This window comes from Leopardus geoffroyi, chromosome C3, assembly GCF_018350155.1.
Source record: "Leopardus geoffroyi isolate Oge1 chromosome C3, O.geoffroyi_Oge1_pat1.0, whole genome shotgun sequence".
NCBI lineage: Eukaryota > Metazoa > Chordata > Mammalia > Carnivora > Felidae > Leopardus > Leopardus geoffroyi.
The window spans coordinates 116,872,475-116,899,691 of record NC_059338.1 but is presented as its reverse complement, the minus strand read 5'-3'; the positions used below and the strand labels follow the sequence as shown (position 1 = coordinate 116,899,691).

Genomic DNA, 27,217 nt, shown 5'->3' with positions numbered 1-27,217 from the left:
AGCACAGTGCTTGCCTTCAAATGACACTAAACTAGAATAAACAAAATCTTAAAGCAGAGGCATGATTCAAAACTAAAGTAAATGTGTCACAATTCAGGAAGCACTTCCACATCTCTTACCTCATTCACTCCTCTCCTAACCCTTATGAATAAGGACAGCAAGTTCAGAAAGGATAGGCAATGTGAATACTAAAATAGAGACTGAGCTTGAAATTGAGCACAATACTATTAACATGTTTTTATATGTGTGATTAAGGTCACACACACATTATACAGAATTAGAGCCCGTGACCATCCACCCATATATATAGATATTACAAACTCATATTATGGAACTCAACTCTTAAAACATTTTATTGTCCCAGAGTATAGTAGAGTACCGACTTGAATCACTACGGTTTTTGCTCCCTTGCATCCTGCAGGCCTATGAGTGGTCCTGAAAGGCATGGTTTTCACTCTTGGACTTTGTAGTCCTCTCTTAATGTACAAAAAGTTTCTGGGAACAGCTTTTCTCCTATCTATAATACCAAAAAATGGTTCCTTCCTTTGAACTGCACCTTCAGATCACCTCTTTACATGTTTTCCCAATCATTTATACTCCACAAAATAATAGTGATTCAATTTGTCATTCATTACCTATCTAGCAATCTCCATGTTTTAGCTTGAATATTACTGAATCTCCTGAAGTATTTCTTTTTTTTTTTTAAGTTTTTAAATGTTTATTTATTTTTGAGAGAGAGAGACAGAGACAGAGAATGAGCAGGGGAGGGGCAGAGAAAGAGGGAGACACAGAATCCCAAGCAGGCTCCAGGCTCTGAGCTGTCAGCACAGAGTCTGACATGAGGCTCAAACCCACAAACCACGAGATCATGACCTGAGCAGAAGTCAGACGTTTAACTGACCGAGCCACCCAGGCGCTCCTATGTTAAATAACTAACGTAATCACAGGCATTTAGTTTCAGATGCACCATTTGAGTACTCACTAAGTAGAAATATACACAATGCATTTATTCTATAGAATTCATCAACTAATCACAAAGAAAATACGAAGACAGATGCAGGGCCTCCTGGGTGCCTCAGTCAGTTGAGTATGGGGACTCTTGATTTCAGCTCGGGTCATGATCCCAGGCTCAGTTGAGATCAAGCTGAGCTGCATTGGGCTCCCCACTGGGCATGGAGCCTGCTTAGGATTCTCTCTCTCCCTCTGCCTCTGCCCCTCCCTCACTTGCACTCTCGCTCTCATGCTCTCTCTCAAAAAAGAAATAATAAAATAAAATAAAATAAAATAAAGATGGAAATTTATGGTATTTAGCTCTTTTTTATGTTTATGTCCTTGTTTTACTGTAGCTCTAAGATATTTATCAAAGACTTAATTAATAAGAGCTCTCTGATGCAATGAACTTGAATTAGACTATCTCGGTCACTCCCAGCTCTATCATCTTCTACTTGTAATACTTGAGGCCAGGAACTCTACTCTAAGGCTCAGTTTTTCCATCTTTAAGTTGGGAACTATTGAGTAAAACACTTATCACCCCTACCCCTATTCCAGTATTTCCTTCTAGGAGAAGAGTTCTTTCATTGGAATCACATACCTGGCCTCTTGCCACACCATTTATTCCCAGTACTGCTTCCTAGGGGAATAAGAGTATCTTACCTGACTGGTGAGTTTAGGAACATAGATGCTCATCTCCTTTCTTCCTTTTCTCTTTGGAATCTTCCTGCGTTCAGAGAGAATAGATTCTGCCTTACTCCTACGTGTAACACTGCCTAAAAAGGGGACAGGCCTCAGTTTGTTCTTCCTATGATTAAGTGGGTACAAGATTAGCAAACCCACTTGCCCAATATCTCTACATAATGTTCTCCAAATTTAGTAAAAGTAGGCAATTTGGCCTCCATCCCCACTGCTCTTTTACTTGCTTCTCAGTTGGCCTTGAACTTTGAGTAAAGAATATCATTTATTAGCCCCATGATAACTCAATAGGGATAATGGTTATAACATAAGATTGTCTTAATGATATTGTATTTTGTAGAATGTAAGACATTTTTAATGTATAAGTAGGCAGTACTGAAATTTTAATACTTCTTTTATCTATTTATTTCATAGTAAATTTTTAAGATTCATTTATTCATTCAATGAGATGACAGAGTTTTGACTAAATCTGCTGGGAGGAATAAGCTTAAGTCAATATCTAATTATGCTTAAAGTAAAATATCTTCCATCCAATGTTTTCATCTGTACATGGTTTATTTTTTTAATAGTTAATAAAATTTTAATTTTCTAAGTAGGTGACAGAAAATACTACTGCACTGGATACAGTCTAGAGTTTAGATAATTATTGAAATACTGGCTGCAAAGATTTTTTTAAAATCTGGTACTTTTTTCATAACTTTACCTCCACCAACTACAAGGATTTTTAAATGTGAACTTATAACTTTGAATAGACAAAAGCCTGAAATGAGCACATCAGATAATTCTGCATGCTTTTAACCAAAGAATTGCAGCCTTTGACTGGCTATAACAACATCTTTCCACAGCTTAAAGTGATAGTAGGTGAGTTATTATCACATTCATTCATTGTCCTAAGCACTGGTAAACAAAACAGACATGGCCGTTGTCTTCACAGAGCTCACATTTGAAACAAGAGCACGACCACATACTATACTTGTGGTGAGCGCAGAATAATGTATAAAGAAGTGGAATCACTATGTTGTACATCCAAAACTAATGTAACATGGTGTGTCAACTATAAGCAAATAAAAAAAAAATTATTTTAAAAAAGAGCATGGCTACATAGTTTTCAAATCACTTTTCAATTTTTCAAAAACCAGGCTTAATAGTCATCTTACAAAGTTGCTAATTCCCACTTAAACTAAAACTGGCTAGGTTCTAAACGCTTCATTTTGAAAAGGGAAACAAATATCTATTGGATACGACCTTATACACATAATCCTGATTTGATTCTTGTAACACCTTTAAGAAAGGTTCATTGAAATCACATGTTGCCAAAGAGGTCTTGCACACTGGTCAATGAGGAAGAATTTTAACTCAAAGCCATCAGATTCCAAAAGCCCTTCTTTTTCCTGCTAAAATGAATCAGTTAATGTCAATTATATCCCAAGTCAGAGTTGTTATTATAACGAGAAAGATTTTTTTTAATTTTTTTAACTTTTAATGTTTATTTATTTTTGAGAGAGACAGAGACAGAATACGAGTGAGTTGGGGCATAGAGAGGGAGCCACAGAATCTGAAGCAGGCTCCAGGCTCCAAGCTGTCAGCCTCGGAGCTGGAACTCATGAGCTACGAGATCATGACCTGAGCCGAAGTCAGATGCTCAACCGACTGAGTCACCCAGGCGCCCCGAGAAAGATTTTTAAAGGATAAAAATGGTGACCATAAAGACTTCAGTCATCAGCTTTGTAGGAAACGATGTAGGGAGCCTATTTATCTCTTGGTGTCCCTTATTATATACCAAAGATCCATTCACATCATCGACACTCAATAAATGTTGGATTAAATTGTTAATAGGTAAAAAGAAAAAGCAAATTATACTCAATAGAATTGGTTCCATAAATTCTACGTTATTCCTAACAGTAAGCTATTATTAAAGAGATACGCCGACATTTTTATAATTGTTAGACTGAACTGTTTTAAAAGATATTCTTGCTCACATATAAAATAACTCTTCATATAATAGTGTGCTGAGCTTTACCAAATCATTCACACTCCGTCTCTCAGTAGTCTAGTACCACTTTGTGAGAGCAGTTGAATAGATTCAGGATACAGCAATATAATTTTCTTTTTTTTTTTTTTTCAACGTTTATTTATTTTTGGGACAGAGAGAGACAGAGCATGAACGGGGGAGGGGCAGAGAGAGAGGGAGACACAGAATCGGAAACAGGCTCCAGGCTCTGAGCCATCAGCCCAGAGCCTGACGCGGGGCTCGAACTCACGGACCGCGAGATCGTGACCTGGCTGAAGTCGGACGCTTAACCGACTGCGCCACCCAGGCGCCCCTAATTTTCTTGATTCAGATCCAGGCTGTGCCACTTAAGTAATTAACATCTCTGTACCTCAGTTTCCACATCTTTAAAATGAGAATAACAACGGCATCTAATGCTCACAATGCTATATTAAATGAGTTATTATATATAAATTATTTGGAAAAGTTCCTGACACATAGCAAACATTAAATAAGTGTTCTGTTATGGCTATTGTTCTTGTTTTAGAAATTTGGCACCTGATGTCTACATCCCCATAATCCACAAAGGATTTGAAAGATGAGATTGTGGAGATCATGGCCAAAGTCTCTTCTTCAGGAGTTCTGGAGCACCAACACCATAGACAAGACACTAGAGAAGTCACAGGAGTCAGCTCTCTGACTGAAATGCAGATAGTGAGGACTCCTGGCTGGGTATAACTGCTGTATGTACTTATCAAGGTTCTCTGGCCAAAGACCACCACGATCACATCTGCAGTTCTAGAAAGCTGGGTATATTGACTCATTGCAAGGAGAAAGAAATGTGTATCATGGGGAACCATAGGACATCTCAGTAAAAAGATGTTAGAAAAAAACATTATAGAATTTGGCCTTGTGTTAGGTGATTTGTTGGGGTAGGGGGGCGGTATTCAGGAAAACAGTCATCTTCCCCACCTTGGATGCTATCTGCAAGTGGGGGCTATTGTCTGATTGAGTATCTCAATAATTCTTATCCATGAGAGGAATGAAGTTGAGCTAAAGTAATTAGTAAAAAAAAGGAGTGGTCACTCATTATTAACCAGGAAAAGAGGATGTTTACTCTCTTTTGTGGTTTCGACGATGCTCTATGTCTGTTTAGACATAATCATGAAGTGGTCCTATGTTGGTCTTGCTCCACTGAGTCACAAAGCAGTGTTGTCTGAGGTTGATCTTTAGTGAAAGTGCTTATACTCAACACGAGAACTTTACAGGTTCACTGTGAGTGCCAGGCCAGCTCCCAGTAATAGGGGCTGCCTTTCTCTTTCTCAAAAGAGAGGAGAATGTTTTGCTTGAAGGGCAGGGCTGGCCAGGAAAAGAACAACTATTACTATTATTATTTACACGTATTGACAGGTTTGTAGTTTATAAAGTCCTTTTATATTCATTGTATAACTTGAGCCTCTCAGAACAATCCTGGGAGATAAGTAGAACCTGGGCCCCCATGCTGCACAACTCCAGGGGGCCCATTCATAATATATTCCATTGACTGGTACCTCTCCAATGTGAAGTGTCCCCTAGAGTTGTGTCATATGAATACATCTGCCCTATTCCTTTTTGCAATTATAAAAACTGAGTCAGAGAAACTTCTTGAGTGTTCTCTATTTCCCAATAAACCCTAGAGTTCTCTCTGGCAACCTGTTCAGCTGCTGTTATTAGATCCTTGATTCAGTCATAGTTTCCATTTCCTCACAATTTCTTCAGCCTGCTCTGTACAACCTAGACTACGCTGGCTACTAAATAAGAAAAGTTCTGCCTTCTGCCCTCTTCCTCTACAACTTTGTGCCTGCCCAAAACAGGATGCTAGAAAGTTTACTGAACTTACAACCAACCTCTTTCACAGTCACTTCCTAGAGGGGGAAAAAAAAAGTGTGTGTGTGTGTGTGTTGCCTAAAGAGTTAATATATCATAGTATACGTTGCTTACAATATCAGAATGGCAGATGGAAAACATGATTTTGAGTTCTGAAGAAATTTTAAAAAGCAGAATATCCTGTTAAATTCAGGGGCTGAAATTTTTGAATGCAAACTGAACTGCTAAAAACATATCTTTCCACAGTTCTGAAAACCAGACAAGGAAAATGTCAAAGGAAAATGGAATTTCCCATGAAATGTCCACTTACAGTGAATTTTTGTCCAGCATTGTATTTCTGCAGCTGGGAATTTCCCTCTTGCTATTAAAGTTCTCTCCTGAGACATTATATAAAGTGAAACTGAAAATAGAATATTCTACTGACATATCAAGCAGTTCTCGGAAAGACTACGGGCTCTGATTCAGATTTGTTGAGGAAATCCTGTCACAGTAACTCGCAAGCCCTGTGACTCTGGGCAGTTCATCTAACCTCTCTTTCATTAAGTTACCGTGCATGCTTCTCTCCTCTATGACCTGAGAGTACCCTGGACTTCCCTATGAGAACATTTTATTTTCAGGTTTCTGTCCCACTTAGAACACTAGAAGCATCTAGAGGGTAGGCACCATATGTACTTTTTTTACCCTTGTACTTCCAGGACCTAACGTTATGGCACATAAAATATTTGTAAAATGTATTTGTTGCCTTAGGGAAAATGAACTGGAGACCTGGAGAATCAGGAAGGTTTACTTTTCTTTTACATACCTCTTTATAAATTTTGAATATTTTACCATGCCGACTTGGTACACGTATTTATTTTTAATGAAAAATAATATTTACATGAAAAGAAAAAAGGGAGAAAATGTTTCTTGCCAACAAATGTTGGTAAAGGAATAGTAGCCACTCAGTACTGTTCAGTTGCCTTTCTTGTTTAAGCATGGGATCAAAGTCGGTGATTTTAGGCAAATTATTTTCTCTATATTCTTCTACATAATAAACCATATGTATAATTTGAGGACTAAAATGTAAATTTACGTGGATGTAATTTTTATTTTATTATGAAAAAGTGACAGACCAGCCAGTTCTGTCTTAAATCCAGAACATTCCAGTTTGAGGTTAGGTGTAGGAGGACAGTGAGGGGAAAGATGAATTGCATCTTTTGCCTAGTGCTCCAGTCAGCTAATCAGAGCCTTGAAAGTATAGTATGACTTTTCCTTCTTTGCCACTGTTCTTTGTGTATTTGGCTTCTATCAGGGCACCTTATGGAACAAGATAGCTGAGGCATGATATAGCTACTCTTGAGTCTCTTTTCCAAATACTATGAAATAGCACCAAAATCCCTAACTCCACCCACTAGCAATTTGCACTTTTTAGTAACCAATTTTCCCTGCATGGAATACTTCCAAAGATTTTCGTCGCTGATCATCTTACTCTGAATGACCACAATAAACCCTTTAGTCTTTCTAAAGGGCTTCTGTTTCTTTAGCCATACATATAAGATCATGCTGATGTCAAAAGATTTGAGTCAGAATTTATACACTAATTGAATATTTTCTGCCAAGTCATGCTTTATATTTTCACTTTTAAAAACAGAACGATAAAATAAAATGAAGTCTTAACAACATGATCTGTTTCAGTGAGCAAATAAAACAAGCAATTTTCCCAGGCTATAATCTAAAATGTAAAAGATACTTTCTGTACAGCATGATCTAGAGGTTTGTGGGTTTGAGCCCTGCATTGGACTCTGAGCTGGTAGTGCAGAGCCTGCTCTGGATTTTTCTCTCTCTCCATCTCTGCCCCTTCTCCACTTCCACACTCTCTCCTCCCCTCTCTCAAAATAAATAAATAAACTTAAAATAAGATATTTTCTATATAGTAATTTATCTGGTTAATTAATAAAGAGAGGTCTCTAGTAGTTAACCTCTAGATTCTGACCTTGTTTTGTTCTGGTCTACGTTTTTGTTGAACTAAAAACACAGAAGGGAATGAACATAGCATCTACTGAAGATATGCCATACACTAACCAGTTTGTATACATTATCATACTTCATATTTTAAAAATGTGTTACAGCAATAATTTCACAAAGGGAGAGAATAAGTCTTAAAGAATTTAAACAGGCTACCCAAAGTTACACAGTTCATAAATAAAGAAGCAGAGAACTGAGTCAGATATGTATAATTCCAAACATCAAGTTTCCTGGAAAAGATTGCCAATATGGCAAAGTACACATTTAAGAGAATCATGGAAGGGCAGAAGAATTGACCTACAAAGATATGATAAAACAATATGATTAAACTTAAAAATTGAACATGGGTCTACAAATGAGATATTACTATACACTTATTAGATAGCCAAAATAAAAAAATAGAGAAAATACAAAATGCTGGTAAGGATGAAGAAAAATGGAGTCTCTCTTATAGCACTGGTGTGAATGTTAAATGGCATAGTCACTTGAAAAGTAGTGTGGCAGTTTCTTTAAAAATACTCAGAAATAAAAATATATATCCAAACAAGAACCAGTACATAATTATTCATAGCAGCTTTATTTGTAATAGCTAAAACCTGGAAAAGTGAAAATGTCCTTCAATAGGTGAATGGTTAAAGAACTTTGGTATACCTATACTATGAAATACTGTTCAGCAATAAAAAATCATCAACTACTGATACAAGAAAAAGTTGGATGGATCTCAAGGGCATTATGTTTAGTGAACAAAGCCAGTCTCAAAATATCACATAGGTATCAATAACATAACATTTGTGAAATGACAAAATTATAGATATGGAAAGCAGATTAGTGGTTACCAGGCTTTAAGGATGGAAGTGTATGGGGAAAGGGAGGCGGGGGTGTGGGGGGTGTGGGAGGGAGATCTTTGTGGTAACGGAATAGTTCTGTATTTTGACTGAGGTGGTGGTACAGGAATCCATGTATGTGATAAAATGACACAGAGCAACGTACATACACTGGATGAATGTTTAATTTTTGGGTTTGATATTACATTGTAATTATGTAAGGTGTAATCATTGGGGGAAACTGGGTGAAGGATACTGGGACCACTCTGTATCATCTTTGCCACTCCCTATGGATCTATTTTTATCCCAAATAAAAAAAAAGTCTTTAAAAATTGTATCTGTTAGTGTCCTGGGGCTGCCATAACAAAGGACCATAAACTTGGTGGCCCAGACCACAGAAATGTATTGTCTCACAATTCTGGAGGCTAGAAGTCAATATGTTAACAGAGCTGGTTCCTTCTGAGGACTATGAGAAAGAATTTGTTCCAAGACTGTCTTCCTTTGGCATTCCTTGGCTTATATATAGCTTTCTTCCTGTGTCTTCACAATATCTTCACTTTATATATGTCTGTCTGTGTCAAAATTTCCCTGTCTTATAAGGGTCATATTGGATTAGAGCCCATCCTAATGACCTCATCTTAACTGATCAGCTGCAAAGATGCTATTTCCAAATATGGTTACATTCACAGCTACTGGGGGCTAAGACTTCTACATCTTTTGGGGGAATACAATTCAACCCCTAACTCTGTGGTTAAAAGAATCTACTGCACAAATGCAGGAGAGAAAACCTGGCCTAAAGGCAGTTTATATCAAAAGGGAAGCAAAGAAACAAGTTAACAAACAAAAATCTCCAGTTTTAGTTGACCACAGGTCCAACCTAAATTAATAGTTTAATAAGACTGCTTTTAAAAAATAAATATTGTTTTTCATCGGACTAATAGATTCAGATCACAGACAGGCATAGCCACATGCCCCTCTCACCTATGAAACTTCATATGGAATTTTCTAATCTATATGGATTTTGGAGAATACTGATGAAGTGAAGTAGATTCATAGGAAAACCACCATGAGTCTGAAAACCAAACTGAGGTAAATGAGATACATTAAGATACCAAAAACTAAAGATGACAAAACTGTTTTCCAAGTATTCATTTTTTAAAATCCCTCACATCACCTTAAAAAGTGGTATCCCTGTGGGGCGCCTGGGTAGCTCAGTCAGTTAAGCCACCAACTTCAGCCCAGGTCATGATCTCATGGTTCTTGAGTTCAGGTTCTGCATCGGGCTCCTTGCTGACATCTCAGAGCATGGGGCCTGCTTCGGCTTCTGAGTCTCCCTCTCTCTCTGCTCCCCCCCCCCCCAGCCCACGCTCTGTTCCCTCTCTCTCTTTTTCTCTCTCAAAAATGAAAACAAACAACAAAAAACATTAAAAAAAAGTGGCAGCCCATTTGTGTTTGTTTAATGAATGACAAAACTCAAATTGTCTAGGTAGAAGAATTAGGGTTATTCAATACAGCATAAACAGCTAATATGAAGACCAGAACTTCGTAAAACTCAATGTTAGAGAATTTTAATAATAGAAACTTATAACTAACAAAAACATCTTGTTCAAAATGTAGTTTATTCCCTACTGCCAGGAAACGCTCAAAAGAAGCTGGACAACTCTTTCCTAGGTGTTGTTTAGAACTTTTTTCTTTTTTTAAACTTTTCAGCACTTTCACAGAAAGGTATGTTAACTTTTTAGGAATTTGTAAAAATCATTTCACTTTTCTCTGACTGCTAAATGATAAAGATGCAAGTTTAGATTGAAAAATGTTTGAGAAAACTATTATCTATATTAACTATACTTATAGGTTGACTTTAATGTTCTTTATTAATAATTCTAGTGTGAGAAATGCTTACTTTTTTCCAATTGAGATGAAAATTTTGTTTAACTTAGCTTAATTACCAGAAAAAGCATCATCTTCAACAATTTTAAAATTACATGATTGAGCACAATTAGAATGCTAAATGAGAAACATGATTATGCTCATTAACTGCAAAAACGTGTATTTTTCTGACTTCATAATTACAGACTCCATGTCATTACAGAGTTTATCAGGTTTGTTTTTGAGATTTTTGGGGGGGAAGATATACTAAACGTGCCCTAAATGTCAGATTTCCCATGCAAAACTTACTAGGTGCTTTCAGACTGAAAAAATTAGAAAAAAATTGTATATGAGTTGTTTGAAATTCTTGGATTTAAGTGGTTTATTTTTCAATTTTCCATCTTTTTTCTAATTAAAGAGATATTAGAGATTTAAACTGCTATTTCCTAAAATAGCACTTGCAGTATAAATAACCTTAATTCTCAGTTAATGGCAAAACAATTCTTAATGTGATTTTACAGAATTTTGAACAGATGAATTCAACAGACAGATGTGATACTTGTCTTCTCATCTAATTTGCATAATTTTTTTTCACTTAGTTGATGTAATTCAGCATCAGTATTCTTTAAGTTTTCTGTCTTTAGCCAATTAATTATGGAAATTAATTTAACAATATACATGACTAAGAATACATTTTTAAACCACATAATGGTGAACACTATCATGAAAGCTAAAGGCGTGTGGTCATGACAAATAAATTGAACCCAAATATTTAGAAGTTTTGCAAGAAAAAGAATCTTAGCATTTAAGATTAAGCACTGAACTCCAGCAATCAACAGGCCAACATTGTAGCATCTATCTCAAAAGAAAATGAAAGCCACTGCATGGAGGAACAGCACTCTTACTGTTTGTAGGGAAAAAATTGGTACAACCTCAGTGAAGACAAATTCAACAGAAACCAAAATTACACATAGGCTTAACTCTTTGATCCAGCAATTCAGCTTCTAGGAATTACATATGTAGATATTTGTGAATGATATTTGTGAAGATTATTTATTGCAGCATTATTTGTAATAGCAAATATGTGGGAACAATCTGAGTATCCACCAATGGGGAATAAATTATGGTATAGACACTAGCCATTAAAAACAAAGGATAAGGAAACATCTTATGTATTTGCATGGAAAGATATCCAAGATAGATTGTTAAGTAAAAAACAAGCAAGGTGAACATAGTGTGAAACTAATTACATAAAGTGAGAGACAGAATACATATCCACATATATAGTTATTTTATGTTGAAACCTATTAACTTTTTGTTGAAGGATAACGATATACAAAAAAGTGCATGTTAAGTGTAACCCCAAAGAATGTTCATAAAGTGAACACACCCATGTAACTGGCACCTAGAGTCCACGTCCTAGATCCAGAAACAGAACACTACAACCAACCCAGAAACCTCATTATGCCCCTTCTAGTCACTACACTTCTCCCTACGAGAGTAGGAGTAGTGATCAGTATCCTGATTTCTAAAAGCACAGATTAGTTTTATTTTTATACTTAACAGAAATGGACTCATACAATCTATTCTTTTGTTTTTTTCATCCAACATTATATTTGTGTGATTAACTTGTTGTACATTGTTCAATCTCATTGCTGTTTAGTGTTCCACTGCATCAATATGCCGCGATTTATTTACCCATTCTACTGTTTATGCGTATTTAGGTAATTTCCAGTGTGCGCTGTTATAGATAGCACTTCTATGAACACTAGCATTTGTGTGTCCACATAATTAAAGGGAACCGCTGAGTCATAGAATCTGCACAGCTGCAATTTTAACAGAAACTGCTCTACAGTTTGCAAAACTGGTTGTACCACTGACACCCGCACTAGCAGTATACGAGTTCCAACTGCTATAAGTCTCCACCCACATTTAGTATATTCTATCTTTTTGATTTTAGCTAGTATTTGTATAGCGGTATCACACTGCGGTTTTAACTTACAGTTCCCTGATGACTAACAGTGTTGAAAGAGCCTCAACTCTTTTTGCTATTTGCTTTTTGCTTTTAAGATACTCTCTTTTGTGAGCTGTCTGGGTCTTCTGTCCAGTTTTCCATGGGATTATGTTTTATACTCTTAAATGTTGAACCACATGATTACTTTTTAAAATTTTTTTTAATGTTTATTTTTGAGACAGAGGGAGACAGAGTGCGAGTGGGGGAGGGGCAGAGAGAGAGGGAGACACAGAATCCAAAGCAGGCTCCAGGCTCTGAGCTGTCAGCACAGAGCCCGACACAGGGCTCGAACCCACGAACCGTGAGATCATGACCAGAGCCAAAGTCGGACGCTTAACCAACAGGCGTATTCCAGGTGCCCCTATATTACCTATTTTTTAAGCAATGTAACTAAAATATAAATTTTATAGAGTTCTATGCTTCATACTCTCTCCTTCTTGGACATTTGTAAACTACTAGCATTGCAAAAGCTCTGAAGTCATTCTTTTCACCATCACTGAACAGTCTGTAGAAATGTTTTTGTATAATTTTTATTTCTCAACAAATTGCTGCCTTTTCACTTGGAGTTTTGTAAGTTCTTTTTCCAATTTTATCACATATTTCATTTATCAAACATCTATAATATAATTTCCCCAAAACTCAAAATTAGATAATCTGTAAATTCAATTTTTTTAACTAGAGTCTTTCTCTTGGGGAGTCTGTCATCTCCCGCTCCAACAAAAAATGATTGCTAATTCTGCCACATCCTGGGCTTACCTTCCTTTTCTCTTGATCCTGTTTTCCAGATCCCATGTCTTTCTCTTTGATTTAGTCCCATGTTTTGTTGGAGCACATCCTCCAGTAGCTTTCTTTATTAAAAAAAAAAAAAAAAAAAAAAAAGTCGATGGAAGGAAAGGAAACATTTGTATCCTTGTATATGTGGAAACATTTTTTATTCTGCCTTTATACTTGATAGTTCGGCTGACTATAGAATTGTAGGTTGGAAGTTACTGTCTTTCAGACTTTGAAGAAATTTCACTTCACTGTGTTTTAGCATTAGTGTTATTGCTGAGAAATCTAATGTCATTCTAATTCCCATCACTTTATCCTTGTTTCTTCTTTTTGAAAACCTTTAGAATCTTCTATTTATTCTCAGGGTTTTGACCTTGTTAATAACGTGCTTACATGTAGGGTTTTTTTTTTCATTCACTGTGGGTACTTGGTGGCCCTTTCCATTTGGAGACCCGTGTCCTTTGATCCTGCCAAAATTTCTTGAATTATTATTTTGATCATGTCCTCCCTTCCTATTTTTTGTTCTTTTTTTCTGGAATTCTTAGTTTGTTAACTGACTGGAAAAAAATGAATGAATGAATGAATGAACGGGAAAAGGTTTCTGAGCACTTTTTGTAGAAAAAAACACAAAGCATCAGACCATATCTTTAAAGCTAAGCATTTTATTTTAAATGACCAAAATTTTAAAACACGGTGTTTTCAGGGCATGTGGGTGCTTCAGTCTGTTAAGCATCAGACTCTTGTTGATTTCAGCTCAGGTCATGATTTCAAGGTGGTAAGATAGAGCGCTGGGTCCAGGGAGCCTGCTTAGGGTTCTGTCTCTCTCTCCCCCTCTCCCTCTGTCCCTTTCCAGCCTGACCTCTCTCAAGAATCAAAAACAAACAAACAAAAAACAACAACAAAAACACAGTGTTTCATTACAACTTCCCAGTATTGTAGTAACATTGCTACTCTCATCTCAGGCAACACAAAAATACAGGAAACACTGGTTCTCTACAGGCAGAAACCCCCTATTCAAGTCAGGTATTCCTTATTACTGTGGCCTTAGAATTCATTAAAAAAGACTAGTATGGGGGGCGCCTGGGTGGCTCAGTCGGTTGAACGCCCGACTTGGGCTCAGGTCATGATCTCCCGGTCCGTGAGTTCGAGCCCCGCATAGGGCCCTGTGCTGACAGCTCAGAGCCTGGAGCCTGCTTGGGATTCTATGTCTCCCTCTCTCTCTGCCCCTCCCCCACTCATGCTCTGTCTCTGTCAAAACTACATTAAAAAAAATAAAAATAAAAATAAATGACTAGTATGGGGCCACCTAGGGGCCTCAGTCCGTACAGCATGGGGACTCTTGATTTCTGTTCAGGTCATGATCCCAGGGTCATGCGATTAGGTCCTGAGTGGGCTTCGTGCTGAGGGAGGAGCCTGCTTAAGATTCTCTCTTTCTCTCTCCTCCCCCTCTCCCCCTCCCACCTTCCCCTACTTGCTGTCTCTCCAGAAAAATAAAAATAATAATAAAAATAAAGTAAAATGCCTAGTATGGACTTGGTATTGTATATAATATTTGCACTTGCACTCTACAAGAGCGTCATCCCAGTAGAAAAGGTGTTTCGTTCTAAGGTAAAAAAAGAAAAGATTTCTGGTTGCTTTGGGTTGACATTCAACGTTAATTGCGTTCCTCCCAGATGTGTGAGAAGGAAATTTTTGCAGTCTTACCTGGAATCAGAGGGATCGACTCTTCTCCGTTATTTTTCACCCTCTATATAGTTATGGACAGCAAAGGAGAGAAAAGTAGGTCCCTAGCAGAAGAGCACGGAACAGGAGCTCAACCCGCGATTTGTTGACCGAGTTCAACCGCGACAAGCTCTCTCACCCACCTGTCCCTCCTGACGCACCTGGAAGCAACACTGGAAGTGAGGGTAGGCAGGTGCATTTACACCCCCATGGGGTTCTCCCCACTCACTGAGGGGCGCTGGGCGGTCACCGCCACGCCTCCTCCCCACCCAAAGCGTTTCCTGTGCAGGCGCAGAGCGAGGAACCCAGGGCCCTCCGTCCCACACCCTGCCGCCTGGGAGTGAGAAGAAAAGCTCGTAGAAACGAGATAGAAGGGGCCAGCCAGATGGCCGAGGCTGGATCCTCTCCTTGCATTCTTTTGGCTTCTATAATCGTTTGCCTCCTGTGTCCACCACCTGGCCGAAGCACCGGTGATAAGGCTCCCTCCCCTTTTTCTCGGGTCTCTCAACCCCCTACCATCCCAGCCATAAAAGGAGGCCGATGCCAAGGTTCGGGGGCTCAGCCTTTGGAGGTGACTCCGCTGGGAGGGCACACCAGTGGCCAACACACAGTTTTTTGTTGTTGTTGTTTCTGATTCCCCGAGTGCGCCTGGCTTGTTTGTCTCTTCCCGGGCACCGAGTATTTGCTGCAACATATGGGGTCGGGCCACTCCCCCAAGACGCCATCTCAGAGGAGATTCCTCCCTGGTTTGAGAGCCCACAGACCCACCGGACGGCAGGCTACTGAAAGGAACTTTTTGCCCTCAGAGAAAACTTTTCCAAACCTGGGAGCTGGGGGGAAAGAAGACAAATAGCCTCTCCGGCTCCCTTCCCCGCCCCAACCCCCCGCCCGCGCCCCTGCGGGTGTCGCCCAGAGCAGCGGGGATCCCGGGGCCCGGGGCGGGGGGGCCTCACCCCGCCTCAGTGTCCGCCGCTGACGTCGCCCGAGAAGTTCGGGGAGGGAGGAGCTCGGACCGCCGGGCTCGGGCGGCTGGCGCGCCTAGGAGGGCCAGGTCGGGCGAGGAAGCTCCTCCTCGACGCGTCGCCGCAGCCCAAGTTGACCCCGGCCCCCGGGAAAGTCCGCTCCAGCTCCAAAAAGCAGCGGCTGGCGTGGGCCGCGCGGGCGATGGGCTGCCTCGTGACCTAGTCCCTGGCGGCTGGGAGGGCCCGGCCGCTCCAGCTCGGGCACGGGGGGCGGGTCCCGGCGCCCGAGCGCGGCCGAGGAGCCCCGGAAGCCTCCGAAGCGGCGGGCACACCCAGAGCCGGCCGGCGGCCCGAGCGCCCGCGCCGCTCGCGACCATGAGCCGGGAGGCCATCTGCAGCGCCCTGCCCACCATTCCCTACCACAAGCTCGCCGACCTGCGCTACCTGAGCCGCGGCGCGTCGGGCACCGTGTCGTCCGCCCGCCACGCAGACTGGCGTGTCCAGGTGGCCGTGAAGCACCTGCACATCCACACCCCGGTGCTCGACAGGTAGGGAGCCCGCGCGCAGCCCCGAACCCCGGACTCTGGAGCCCACACGGCGGTGACACTTGGGGTCGGCCCCACCTCTTCGTCGCCTCTGGGCAGTCCTTCGAGGCTTGGGGCCCGCGTGGTGGGGAGAACTGTGCTGTGTGGAGAAGCTGCAGCCGTCGCATTCCTCTGCTGCTCACCTCTTCCCTCCACCGCCCTCTCCTCCTTCCCTCTTACTCTGGGCTTCGTCCCTCCCCACGCCAAAGTCTGTTCAGCGTGGGTTTGCTCTTGTTCTTGTTTTGTTTGCGGTTTACTACGTGTGGTCGTGAAAGTTTAGATACCAAACTCGACTTGGCTTAGTTTCTCTTCTGACTCCGGCGGGAAGGCCTGTCCCCAGGGGGTGTGAATTATTTGGCTAACAGTAAACCGAATCAGAAGACTATTACACGGCCAGAAATTTTGAATGCCTCTCACATCCTGGAACCATTTACATGCACTGTCTAGGTTTCAGAGGGGAAGGCTGGCATTAGTTTCTATTAACAGGAAAACATTTCAACCCTATACCATTGACCTGTGAGCGAAGGGACTGGTCAGTAGGGTCTAGTCGTTAGTCTTGTGTACTCTCCCTTCCAGTAGGGATATAACTGAGTCCCGCAATCAGTGAGTTAACATCCATGATTGCAACATTCGCCTCACCTCCCGTGTATCTAATGTCAGAATTCATCATGCTAGATGCCTGATTGGTCCGAGGGGGTTAGTATCCAGTGTCAGATAAATTCCTCAGTTCAGCTCTGCCAAAGTTACTGTACTTTCATCTGCCTGTGGCTTTTCTTTGCTGTGTTGCTATCAGGCTTGGATGGGCCACTCTCACAGTAGATTCGAGACTGTTCTCGCCTTTTGTATATCCTAAGCCAGGTCTAGTGATTAATAAGATGTGGTGTCTGTTTCAACGGGGCCTTGAGTTCTGTGGGGCAAGTGCTGGGCACACGTGGGTATATACATGTAGTCGACTTTGAAGAGTGGTCGTTGGTTAGAAGGGGTGAATCGAGTTTAGAATCAGCCATGTAGATTACGGATATCTGGCCCTAGTGGACCCTTGTGGTATTTTAAAGCAAAGTGATCTTCCCATCTTGGATGCAGCTGCTCAGGATTTTCGTTTATCCAAATTTTGTGCTATTTGAGAGCAAAGGAATGAAGAGGGAGTTCCCTTTCTATTCTTTTTAACAATTTTCATAACCTAAAATTCTTCAGTAGGAAATTCTGTTGTCAAAGAAGCCATAAGGACCAGTTAAACCCTCTGGCATTACTGCATCACGTTCTTTCTCACACTTGTTGCCTATGATGTTAACATTAGCAGTATTTATGTAATCTGAGCATAGGGCTGGGCTATGCAGTTGACTCACAGGGTGTCCATTTCCTCACTTACAAAGTGGGAATAATAAATACATGTACTTCTTGAGCTCTGGCGTGGAAAATGTTTGCATTGTTCTCTGAGACCACCTGGAAGAAAAACGTGTATTTGCAGTTACGTGTTCTCATTTTAATGATCGGTGGTGAGTCATTCTCCCAAGCCTGACTTCTGCTCAATGAGTGGGCCTTCCCCAACAATCTCCTAACTCCGTATGTGTAGATGAGTCTGATTGGTTGTTCAAACATCCTGTGTGGATCACATAACTGTTTTGTGACTCAAATTTTGATCTGGGTGATATTGGTGATGTACCTATAAAAGCTGTATTTTTATTTTACATTTTTGTTTTTTTTTTTAATAAAAACCTACTTTTGACCTTTTTTCTGTTTTGCCACTCACTCAATCTTCCTGAAATCTGACTTCAAAAACTTGATTCTTTCTTTTCTCTGATCAAACACCAGAATGGAAAGAACACAGGCTTTGGAGTCCTACAATTGTGATTCAAATCTGACTCCAACTCTGCCACTTAATGTTGGCCTATTAGAAAATTATTTATCTGAGCCTCAGTGCCCTCATATGTAAGGTGGTGATATAAAACCAGGTTTAGAGGGTTGGTCTTTAGATGATAGTCCATAAACAGTGGCTGACACATAATAGGATGATAGTAGAAGGAAGAATGCCTGATACTCTTAATGGGAGAATGAACAAGTGTATTAAGTATCACTGAGACTTCCCCAGCATGCTCGTGCTCCTTCGCGCGCATGTGCTCTCTCTCTCTCTCTCTCTCTCTCTCTCTCTCTCGTTTTTTTTTCAATGTATCCAAAAATCTTTAAGTCCATCCTCTGTCTCCCTGCAAGAGTGCTGAACAATATGTTGTTCTTGTTGATCTACGTCTCTTGAGGCAAACACAGAACTGTTTAACTTTAGGGAAGATAAGTTTAATTAGGATAAGCTTCATAAACTGATATAACTGGTTGCCTTACGGTTGGGGTCTTAAGAAGGGGGCTGAAGGAGTTGGAGGCTGAAGAACAGGGAGAAGTAAAGTTTTTTTACTTTATGATAACTTGTAACTCTTGAATTTTAAAATATGTAAGTAGATTACCAAAGTTTTGCTTTATTTTGCTTTTTGTTTTTAAAGCAAGCCTTGTAGTCTGGTCTGGAATGTCTGTTGTTTTCTTATTTCAACAGCCATTCATCTAGGGCTTGGGTGGTTTAAGCACTAACTAATCATCATTGCTTACTTAATAAGCTTCTCCTGGAGATGTTTTTATTATTGCTGCTACCAACATACATCCATCCAGGGTAAAAACGGTGACATTTCCAATTCCTTTGCCTTTTTTTTTTTTCTTTCTTCTTCTTTTTTTTTTTTTTTTTTTTTTAATATAGCCACCTTAGTCAGTCACCACAGCCTGGGCATTCTATTCAGCTAGTGTTTTTCTTCCCATTTTCACTGTGACCTGTATAGTTTCAGACTCTCATTGCTTCACATCTTCATTAGTATTATAATAATCTAATATTATAGAATATTAGAATATTCTGCCCCTTTGTGCTGATCCTACATCTTTTTGCCAACTTAATCATCCTAAAAGTTTGTTCTGCTGATGCCATTACCCTGCTCGAAAACCTGCAGTCATGATTTGGTGACTACCAAATAAAGTGTAAACACCCTCACCTGGCTTTAGGCTCTGAGATGAGGCTGTAGCCTACCCTATTCACCTTCATTCCTTTCACATGCTCTGTTACATATCCTGATTCATATGAAACAATTTGCCATTTTCCAAACACAATCTTCACTGCAACTCCCTTGAATACGTTTGATACATATCTATTACATATCTACCAGGTGCCAGGCCCTGTTTCAGGTCCTGGGGACACACAGGTGAAAAAAAAAAGTCCCTCCCCTCTTGGAGACCACATCCATCTTGACTGCCCATTTACCAGTAGTTGGTAGTCTATCCATCCTTAAAGTACAGTTGAAATCCCTCTCTAAAGACTGACAACTCCTCTAGCCCTCAGTTTACTCTTTTTCCGAGTTTCCTATAGTTATTTGCTTACTTACTTATTTGTTTTTGGCAGCACTTACCACATTCTACCTTATATTTCAAGTATGTATTCTCTTTCTTTTATATGCTTTCCTTTTTTTAAGTTTATTGAGGAATTGACAAATGTTATTATATATATTTAAAGTATACAACATGATTTGATGAACATATACATAACATATACATATTACCAAGATCAACATAATTAACATATCCAAAGAAGACCTACAAATGGCCAATAGGTATATATGAAAAGGTATTCAACATCACTAATCATCAGGGAAATGCAAACCAAAACCACAATGAGTATTTGTTTTTCTTAAAAGATTTCTGGGCAGCTTGAGGACACAGACCATGTTTATCTTTATATTCTCCATAATGCTGAGCATAGTCCTTTATTCATAATAAATGTTCAATACTTATTTATTTGTTTTGTGAATGAATAGGCAAATCAGCCTGAGATCCAGAGTTACCCAGGGATCTGTTACAAGCATTTACTTGTTCTAAGTGTTCTTTTCCTGAATTCCATTGTATAATTTCTAAGTATTTTTGACCTTTATGCAACTATTATCATCTAGTCATTTAAATCTACATCTAGTCATTTAAATTATATTGTTTGAATATCTGGAAAAAATTTACATGGTATGCAACCGTAAAATTTAATATAATACTGTAATACAACGTAAACTTTAATTCAAACAGCAATCATGCTAATATAGACATTATAAACTTACTAAAATATTGTGTCCTTTCCCTTTCCTAGGAAAGTATAATAATAATAATCTGTGTATAGCACGTTTTTTTCTGTCAGTGGCTTAGAGAAGTTATTCTGATTTGTAAACAGACCTGTGAAATATATTGGACAGGTGTTATCCCTTCTTTAAATATAAAGAAACAAAGGGACAGAGAAGTTGCATAATTTACATGAGGTCAATTAATGAAAAAAAATCTAGGCTTAATTAATACTATAGATATGATTATTGTGTTTTTTTCATTACCATGAAATAATTATGCATTTTCTTTTTAGCGAAAGAAATGATGTTTTAAGAGAAGCTGAAATTTTACACAAAGCTAGATTTAGTTACATTCTTCCAATTTTGGGAATTTGCAATGAGCCTGAATTTTTGGGAATAGTTACGGAATACATGCCAAATGGATCATTAAATGAACTCCTACATAGGGTAAGTATTGTGTATTTTCAGTAGCTATAATTCTGTTATTCAAGTTATCTAGTGTTTTGGCTTTACATATGATCAGATTATTTAGAGAAATATAGATGCATCAAAGTAAGAATAATGGAATACAATTACAGTAGTAAAGTTACACAATTTATGTCTTCTTTTGTTTTGTTAAAAATACCATAGAGTCAGGTCATGCATTCTACGGGACCTAGATTATTTTGCTTAGGTTACTGAGTTTGAGGTTTAAACTGAATTCCAGTATCCACATGTGTATATACAGAGAAAGGAGTAGGAGAGAGAAGAGATAAACCTTGCACACTATATAATACCCTGTTAGGTAAGCCAGATTTTATTTTATGTTAAAAACAATTTAAGATTCAGATTAAGTATTAATAATACCAGCCTATTAAGTTCTGAATAGGCCAAATAAATCTGTCTCTGAGTACCAAATATATTAGTTTTTCCAATAATAGACAATGGCATGTGCCATTTACCTTTCTATCAAGGTACCAGTTACTCAGGCTTTGATTGCAAATCCCATCAGTGAGCCAACTAGATGGGCAAATCCTACCAGTAAGCAAATTTGGATCCTTAATCTCAAACTATGTGTATTCATCTATTTTTGTTTGCTTGATCTTATATTATTAATATTATCTGCGTGAAGCCTGCTTAACATTGTCTCTCTCTCCCTCTGGCCCTCTCCCCCACTGGCACCCCCCTCTCTCTCTAAGGGGAAAAAATACATATATATACATGTGTATATACATATACGTATGTATATGTGTGTATATGTGTATATATATATACATATATATATATATATATATATATACACATATATATATATATATTCTGATATTTTCTTCCCACACCCCAGTACCCATTAGATACTCTGGTACCCAAATTTGGAGCCCATTAGAAATTATAGAGCCTCCTTCAGTGGACTGCCAACTCCTAGAAGGAATCAGAACATATAGAGTGAGTGCTCTTCTATTTCCATCTCCATGATCAAAACCCTCCATATGATACCGTACTGCACAGAGGCCTTGTAACTCCTTTGAACTACATAATTTTCAGAAAAAAATGACCTTTTATAGATTAAAAGATTCAGTTACTCACCAAGATGGGGGTCTGTGTATACCAAAGGAAGTGATGTTTTATGTCTCTTTTGGTTTCCTGTGTTGTATTATTAGGGTGGGATTTACCTTGAAAGTATTCTTCCCACAACCTCAAAAAAGATTGTTGAAAAAAATCAAAGTGCAATGTAAAACCGAGTATTTTGAGCCTGTCAATGAGTGGATTAACATGTGATGTCTAATCAATGAGCTATAAGCTTACCCATTTGTAGAAAAAATTCTCAAGAACAGATTTGAGCTTTTAGTAAAAGCATACTTGTTCATGTCATTTAAAATGTATTCAGTAGCTTGGTGCCTGATGATTCATTGTCAGATCTTCCCAAATTACCAAATTTTTCTGAGTTTATTCATTTTCCTTGGAAGCTACACTAACTTTTATGTTCTAAAGTTCAGATTAATATCACTTGTAAGTACAAGGAAATATAAAAGATTCTATTTTAAATATGTATTATATATGCTTAGAAATGGAGATGATCTTTGTCTCTTTCACAAAAGCAAAATGTCCAAAGGCTAATTTTTCGTTAGAATACAAAAATTATATAAGAAGCATGAGATATTAATATGTAGTAAATATAATATGGTCCTAATTTTAGTCAATGTAATGATAATTATAATAAAGTATGATTTCATCACAATAGGAAAGTTAACATATAAATTCTGTATTAATGGTTTGTTAGGTACTAGAAGCAAATTTTGTTGGTGTGTGTTTGTGTGGGTACATGTAGGTTACTTGATGTAAACCATAGAATGAAGAGATAGGTGTGAGTATATGTGTTCAGGTATTACACAGAAAAAAATTGAAACTGTGTTAAATGAAGAAAGAAGAGCCTATACCAAGTAGTTATATTACTGACATAAACCAAAAGGAAATACCAGTATTATAAGGCCATTATTTTCTCTAAAAACTGAGGGAAATAAGATACAAGAATGTTAAATAATAATTGATAGCATGATACTATGAAATAAAAATGAGTATATGTTTTGACCTGAGTTTATGCTGTATTTCCACATGGAATATTTAATTTTCTAAGTGGAAATGTAATGAATATGGTCACTTATTTTGGTTTTATTTTCATACATATGAAGAAAATGGAATATCCTGTTGTTGCTTGGCCACTGAGATTTCGCATTCTGCATGAAATTGCACTGGGTGTAAACTACCTGCACAATATGAATCCTCCTCTACTTCATCATGACTTGAAGACTCAAAATATCTTATTGGATAATGAATTTCATGTTAAGGTAATTTGGAAAAAAGTTTATCTGCATCCTTGAGTTTACTAGTGTTGAAGACTTTTTAGGATTTTTTTCATCCTACCTAGCTGATTTAATATCTCACTTTTCCATAGCCCGCAATTCTTTTCTTCAGTGCCCCTTCTTCCTGTTGCAGTGGCTTAGTTCTTTCTAGACTCCAGAGGTAGATAGAATTATGGTACGAAATACAAAGTCATTATGTCCTTAATTGAAATTGTCATGTAAACCTTTTTTTTTGTTTTGATTTTGAAGTTCTTACAGATTCATGTATGTAGTTCTATGTCACTTTATCACATGTGTGACCACCATAACAATCAAGATACAGCACTGTTCTGTCACCACAAAGCTATCATTCCTGCTACCCCTTTATATTCATACTCACCCTCTTCTACTATCCCTAACCACGGACAACCACTAATCTGTTTTCCATCTCTATGATTTTGTCATTTTGAGAATGCTGTATAAATGCAGTCATGCAGTATGTGATTTTTGAGATTGGCTTTGTTTACTTAGCATAACACATTTGAGATCCATCCAAGTTGTTGCTTATATCAGTAATTGGTTCTTTTTTATTGATGAATGGTATTTCATAGTAGGGGTATACCAAAGTTGTTCAACCATTTACCTACTGAAAGATACTTGCATTGATTCCAGTCATTGGAAATTACAATAAAACTCCTATGAACAATCCTGTGCAATTTTTTGAATGAACATAAGTTTTCATTCCTCTAGATAAATGCCCAAGAGTGCAACGGCTGGGGGGTTTGTTTAGTTTTTTAGGAAACTACCAAACTGTTTTCCAGAATGACCATACATCCTACCAGCAATGTATGATTGACTCAGCTTTTCCACATTCTCACCAGCATTTGGTATTGTCACAATTTTTTATTTTTGCATTGTAATAGGTATTCCGTGATAACTTACCATAGTTTTAATTTGCACTTTTCTGATGGTTAGTGATATTGAACACTTTCTCATTTGCTTATTTGCTCTCTCTATATCCTTTTCAGTGAAATGCCTCTTCATGTCTTAAGCCGTTTTCTATTTGAATTTTTTGGCTTTTTACTATTGGGTTTTGAGAGTTCTTTAGGTTTTTTAGAGGGAAGTCCTTCATCAGATATGTAGTTTGAAAATATTTTCTCCCAGTTGATGGTTTGTTCTTTTCATCCTTTGAACAGGGTCTTTCTCAAAGGAAGTTTTAATTTTGATGAAGTCCAGTTTATCAATTTTTCCCCTTTATGACAATGCTTTTCTGTCATATCTAAGTAGCCTTCATCAAGCCATAGGTATTGAAGGTTTTTTTCTATGTTACCTTCTAAAAGTTTTAGAGTTCTATGCTTTATATTTAAATCTAGGATCTAGTTTGAATTTTTTGTATAAAGCATGAGATTTAGGTGCCTAAAGGCACCACATGTAGTGATTCCATAGTTTACATCTAACTGATGACAGCAAATAAAAAGTAGTTGCTAAGTAGCTAATACTAAATGTAACTTGCTTTGTTTTTATGTTATTTTGCTATACCTCTTACGATAATATATATAATTGAAGATCATTGTAAATATCAAAAAAATGTTCAAAGAAAAAAAGTAACAGGGAAGTTGGAACCATAGAAAAATTAATACAAAAAGTGTGAGAAAAGTTAAAGGAAAAACTAAACCTCTGTTAAAGGCATTTCCTCTCCCTAGAATAAAATGGGAGCAGAAAGGAAACAGAAGCTAGGTGCTGCCTCAGTACTACTAAAAAAAAAAAGAAACTAATCTGTTACAACAGTTATAAAACCATGCGGGTAGAAGTGCCTTAATGGTCAGCTAGTCCCCTGAATCCTCACTGTGATAGTCCCTTATCTCCCAAGGCAAATATCCTATAACAGGGAGTCTTAATATCCATCCTTAAATGACTGTGACATTTTCTTATATGATCTATCAAAACACCTTCCGTTTGTTTCCGTCCATTGGTCCTAGTTTAACTCTTTGTGATAACCTGAGTAAGTCCAATTCTACTTCCACGTGACAGCCCTTTCAATGTTTGAAGATGACTCTAATCCCCCTGCCCCCTGCCCCTGACTTGTGTTTTGTTCTCCTTTCTAAACATCCTTAGTTCTTTCAACCAATTTCCTTATTACATGGATTTTAATCACAGGTGCTGTCTAGATGCTTCTGTAGGTAAATCTCAATTTTTATCCTCACAAAGAAAATACTCCTGATGTGACCAATGAATGTACTTTTCGATGGAAGTGTCATTTCCCAGGTCCCTAAATAGCATTAACAACAAGTCCTGAGAGGTTCTTTTTTTTCAGGTATTGTTGCTTAAGCCATATCACATACTTTGCAGAATACTTTTGAACATCATCACATTTTGTCTTGTTAGATTTGATTGATTACTTCAGCCTCTTAAGATCTATTTCAGTTTTACTTTTCTAGTCCAAGCGTTTTAATTTTATTTCCCAGATTGGTGTCACCCTCAGATTTAATTAGCTAGTTTTTGTGTCTTTAATGATTATGTATTAACCAGTACACATCAGATCAGAGCTGCACAACATGCTGCTAGGACTCACGCTCTAGGTCACTATCAATCTTTAATTAGCACTTTTGGAGAATAATCATTAATTTTGTTTGGAATACTTCTAAGAGAGTTGTTATACAGCCCATATTTCTCCATTTTGTCCTTAAGAATATTATCAGAGTCCTTAGTGGACTGCTTCCCCAGGTATCCTCCTGGCTTATTCCCTCACCTTCTTCACAGTGGCTTTCCCTGACAACTCACCCAATTTCTCTATGTTTGTACCTTGATTTATGCTCCTTCATATTATTTTCACCACCTGTCATAATATTTTTGTTAATGTATTTATTGACTGTCTCCCCCAATTAGAATAGAAACTCCATTAAGACTGAAATTTAGTCTATTTTATTAACTGCCACCTGCTCAGTACATGCCATATTGAAGTATTAACTATGTATTTGTTGAATAAACAAACGAGTGAATTCTAGATCTGCTCTGTATACCAGATAGGCCTGATAACTTAATAGTCAAACATGTTACTTTGAATAACAAAGTGTTTTGTAATATACAACTGTTTTAACATTTATGCTTTGACAGTCGTACTGCTGTCAAAAAAGGAAATGAAATTGGTCATTGTTTTATTCAGTAAATATTTATGGAGCAACAGTAGTATGGCAAGCATTGTGCCAAGCACTTGGGATATATCAGATTAGATTTGAAATTGACCACCAATCAATATAATTTGTTTTTCATGACTTCTTGCTGGATCTTCCATTAATTACTCATAACATACCCCTTTTATTAAATTTTCTAAATTTTTTTAAACAAGGAGTAAGCACAGTCTCTACCAGTATGTAGATTTGCAAAATCAACATTTTCTTTCCTTTTTATTTTTTTATTTTTTTTAATTTTATTTTTTATTTTTTAAAATTTAAATCCAAATTAATTAGCATATAGTGAAACAATGATTTCAGGAGTAGATTCCTTAATGCCCCTTACCCATTTAACCCATCCCGCATCCCACAACCCCTCCAACAACCCTCACTTTGTTCTTCATATTTATGAGTCTCTTCTGTTTTGTCCCCCTCCCTCTTTTTATATTATTTTTGTTTCCCCTCCCTTGTGTTCGTCTGTTTTGTCTCTTAAAGTCCTCATATGAGTGAAGTCCTACGATTTTTGTCTTTCTCTTACTAATTTCACTTAGCATAATACCTTCCAGTTCCATCCACAGCGTTGCAAATGGCAAGATTTCATTCTTTTTGATTGCTGAGTATTTCTTTCCTTTTTGAAAGTCAGAATGACATTTAGTTTTCTCATATACTATCCATTCTGTCCCACAAAGAGCACTAATAGCACCATGGAGGTATTTGCAAGTACCGTAAAACCTTGGTTTGTGAGTAACTTGTCCTGCGAGTGTTCCACAAGATGAGCTAACATTTCTAATAAATTTTAACTTGATAAA

General features: G+C 38.0%; 1 protein-coding gene across 2 annotated transcripts in view; it reads left to right on the top strand.

Moving 5' to 3' along the window:
• The first annotated feature begins 16,068 nt into the window (after window positions 1-16,068).
• The window catches only part of RIPK2 (receptor interacting serine/threonine kinase 2), a 29,067-nt gene continuing 17,918 nt past the window's right edge, over window positions 16,069-27,217 (top strand). Inside the window, exons 1-3 of one of the 2 annotated variants that reach the window (XM_045454320.1) lie at window positions 16,069-16,256; window positions 20,713-20,866; window positions 23,089-23,244. In XM_045454320.1, the coding sequence (XP_045310276.1) occupies window positions 16,084-16,256; window positions 20,713-20,866; window positions 23,089-23,244 (483 nt within the window). In that variant the 5' untranslated portion in view covers window positions 16,069-16,083. Of the gene's footprint in view, window positions 16,257-20,712; window positions 20,867-21,743; window positions 21,845-23,088; window positions 23,245-27,217 lie in introns of those variants that run through there. The other variant, XM_045454321.1, reaches the window with a different exon arrangement.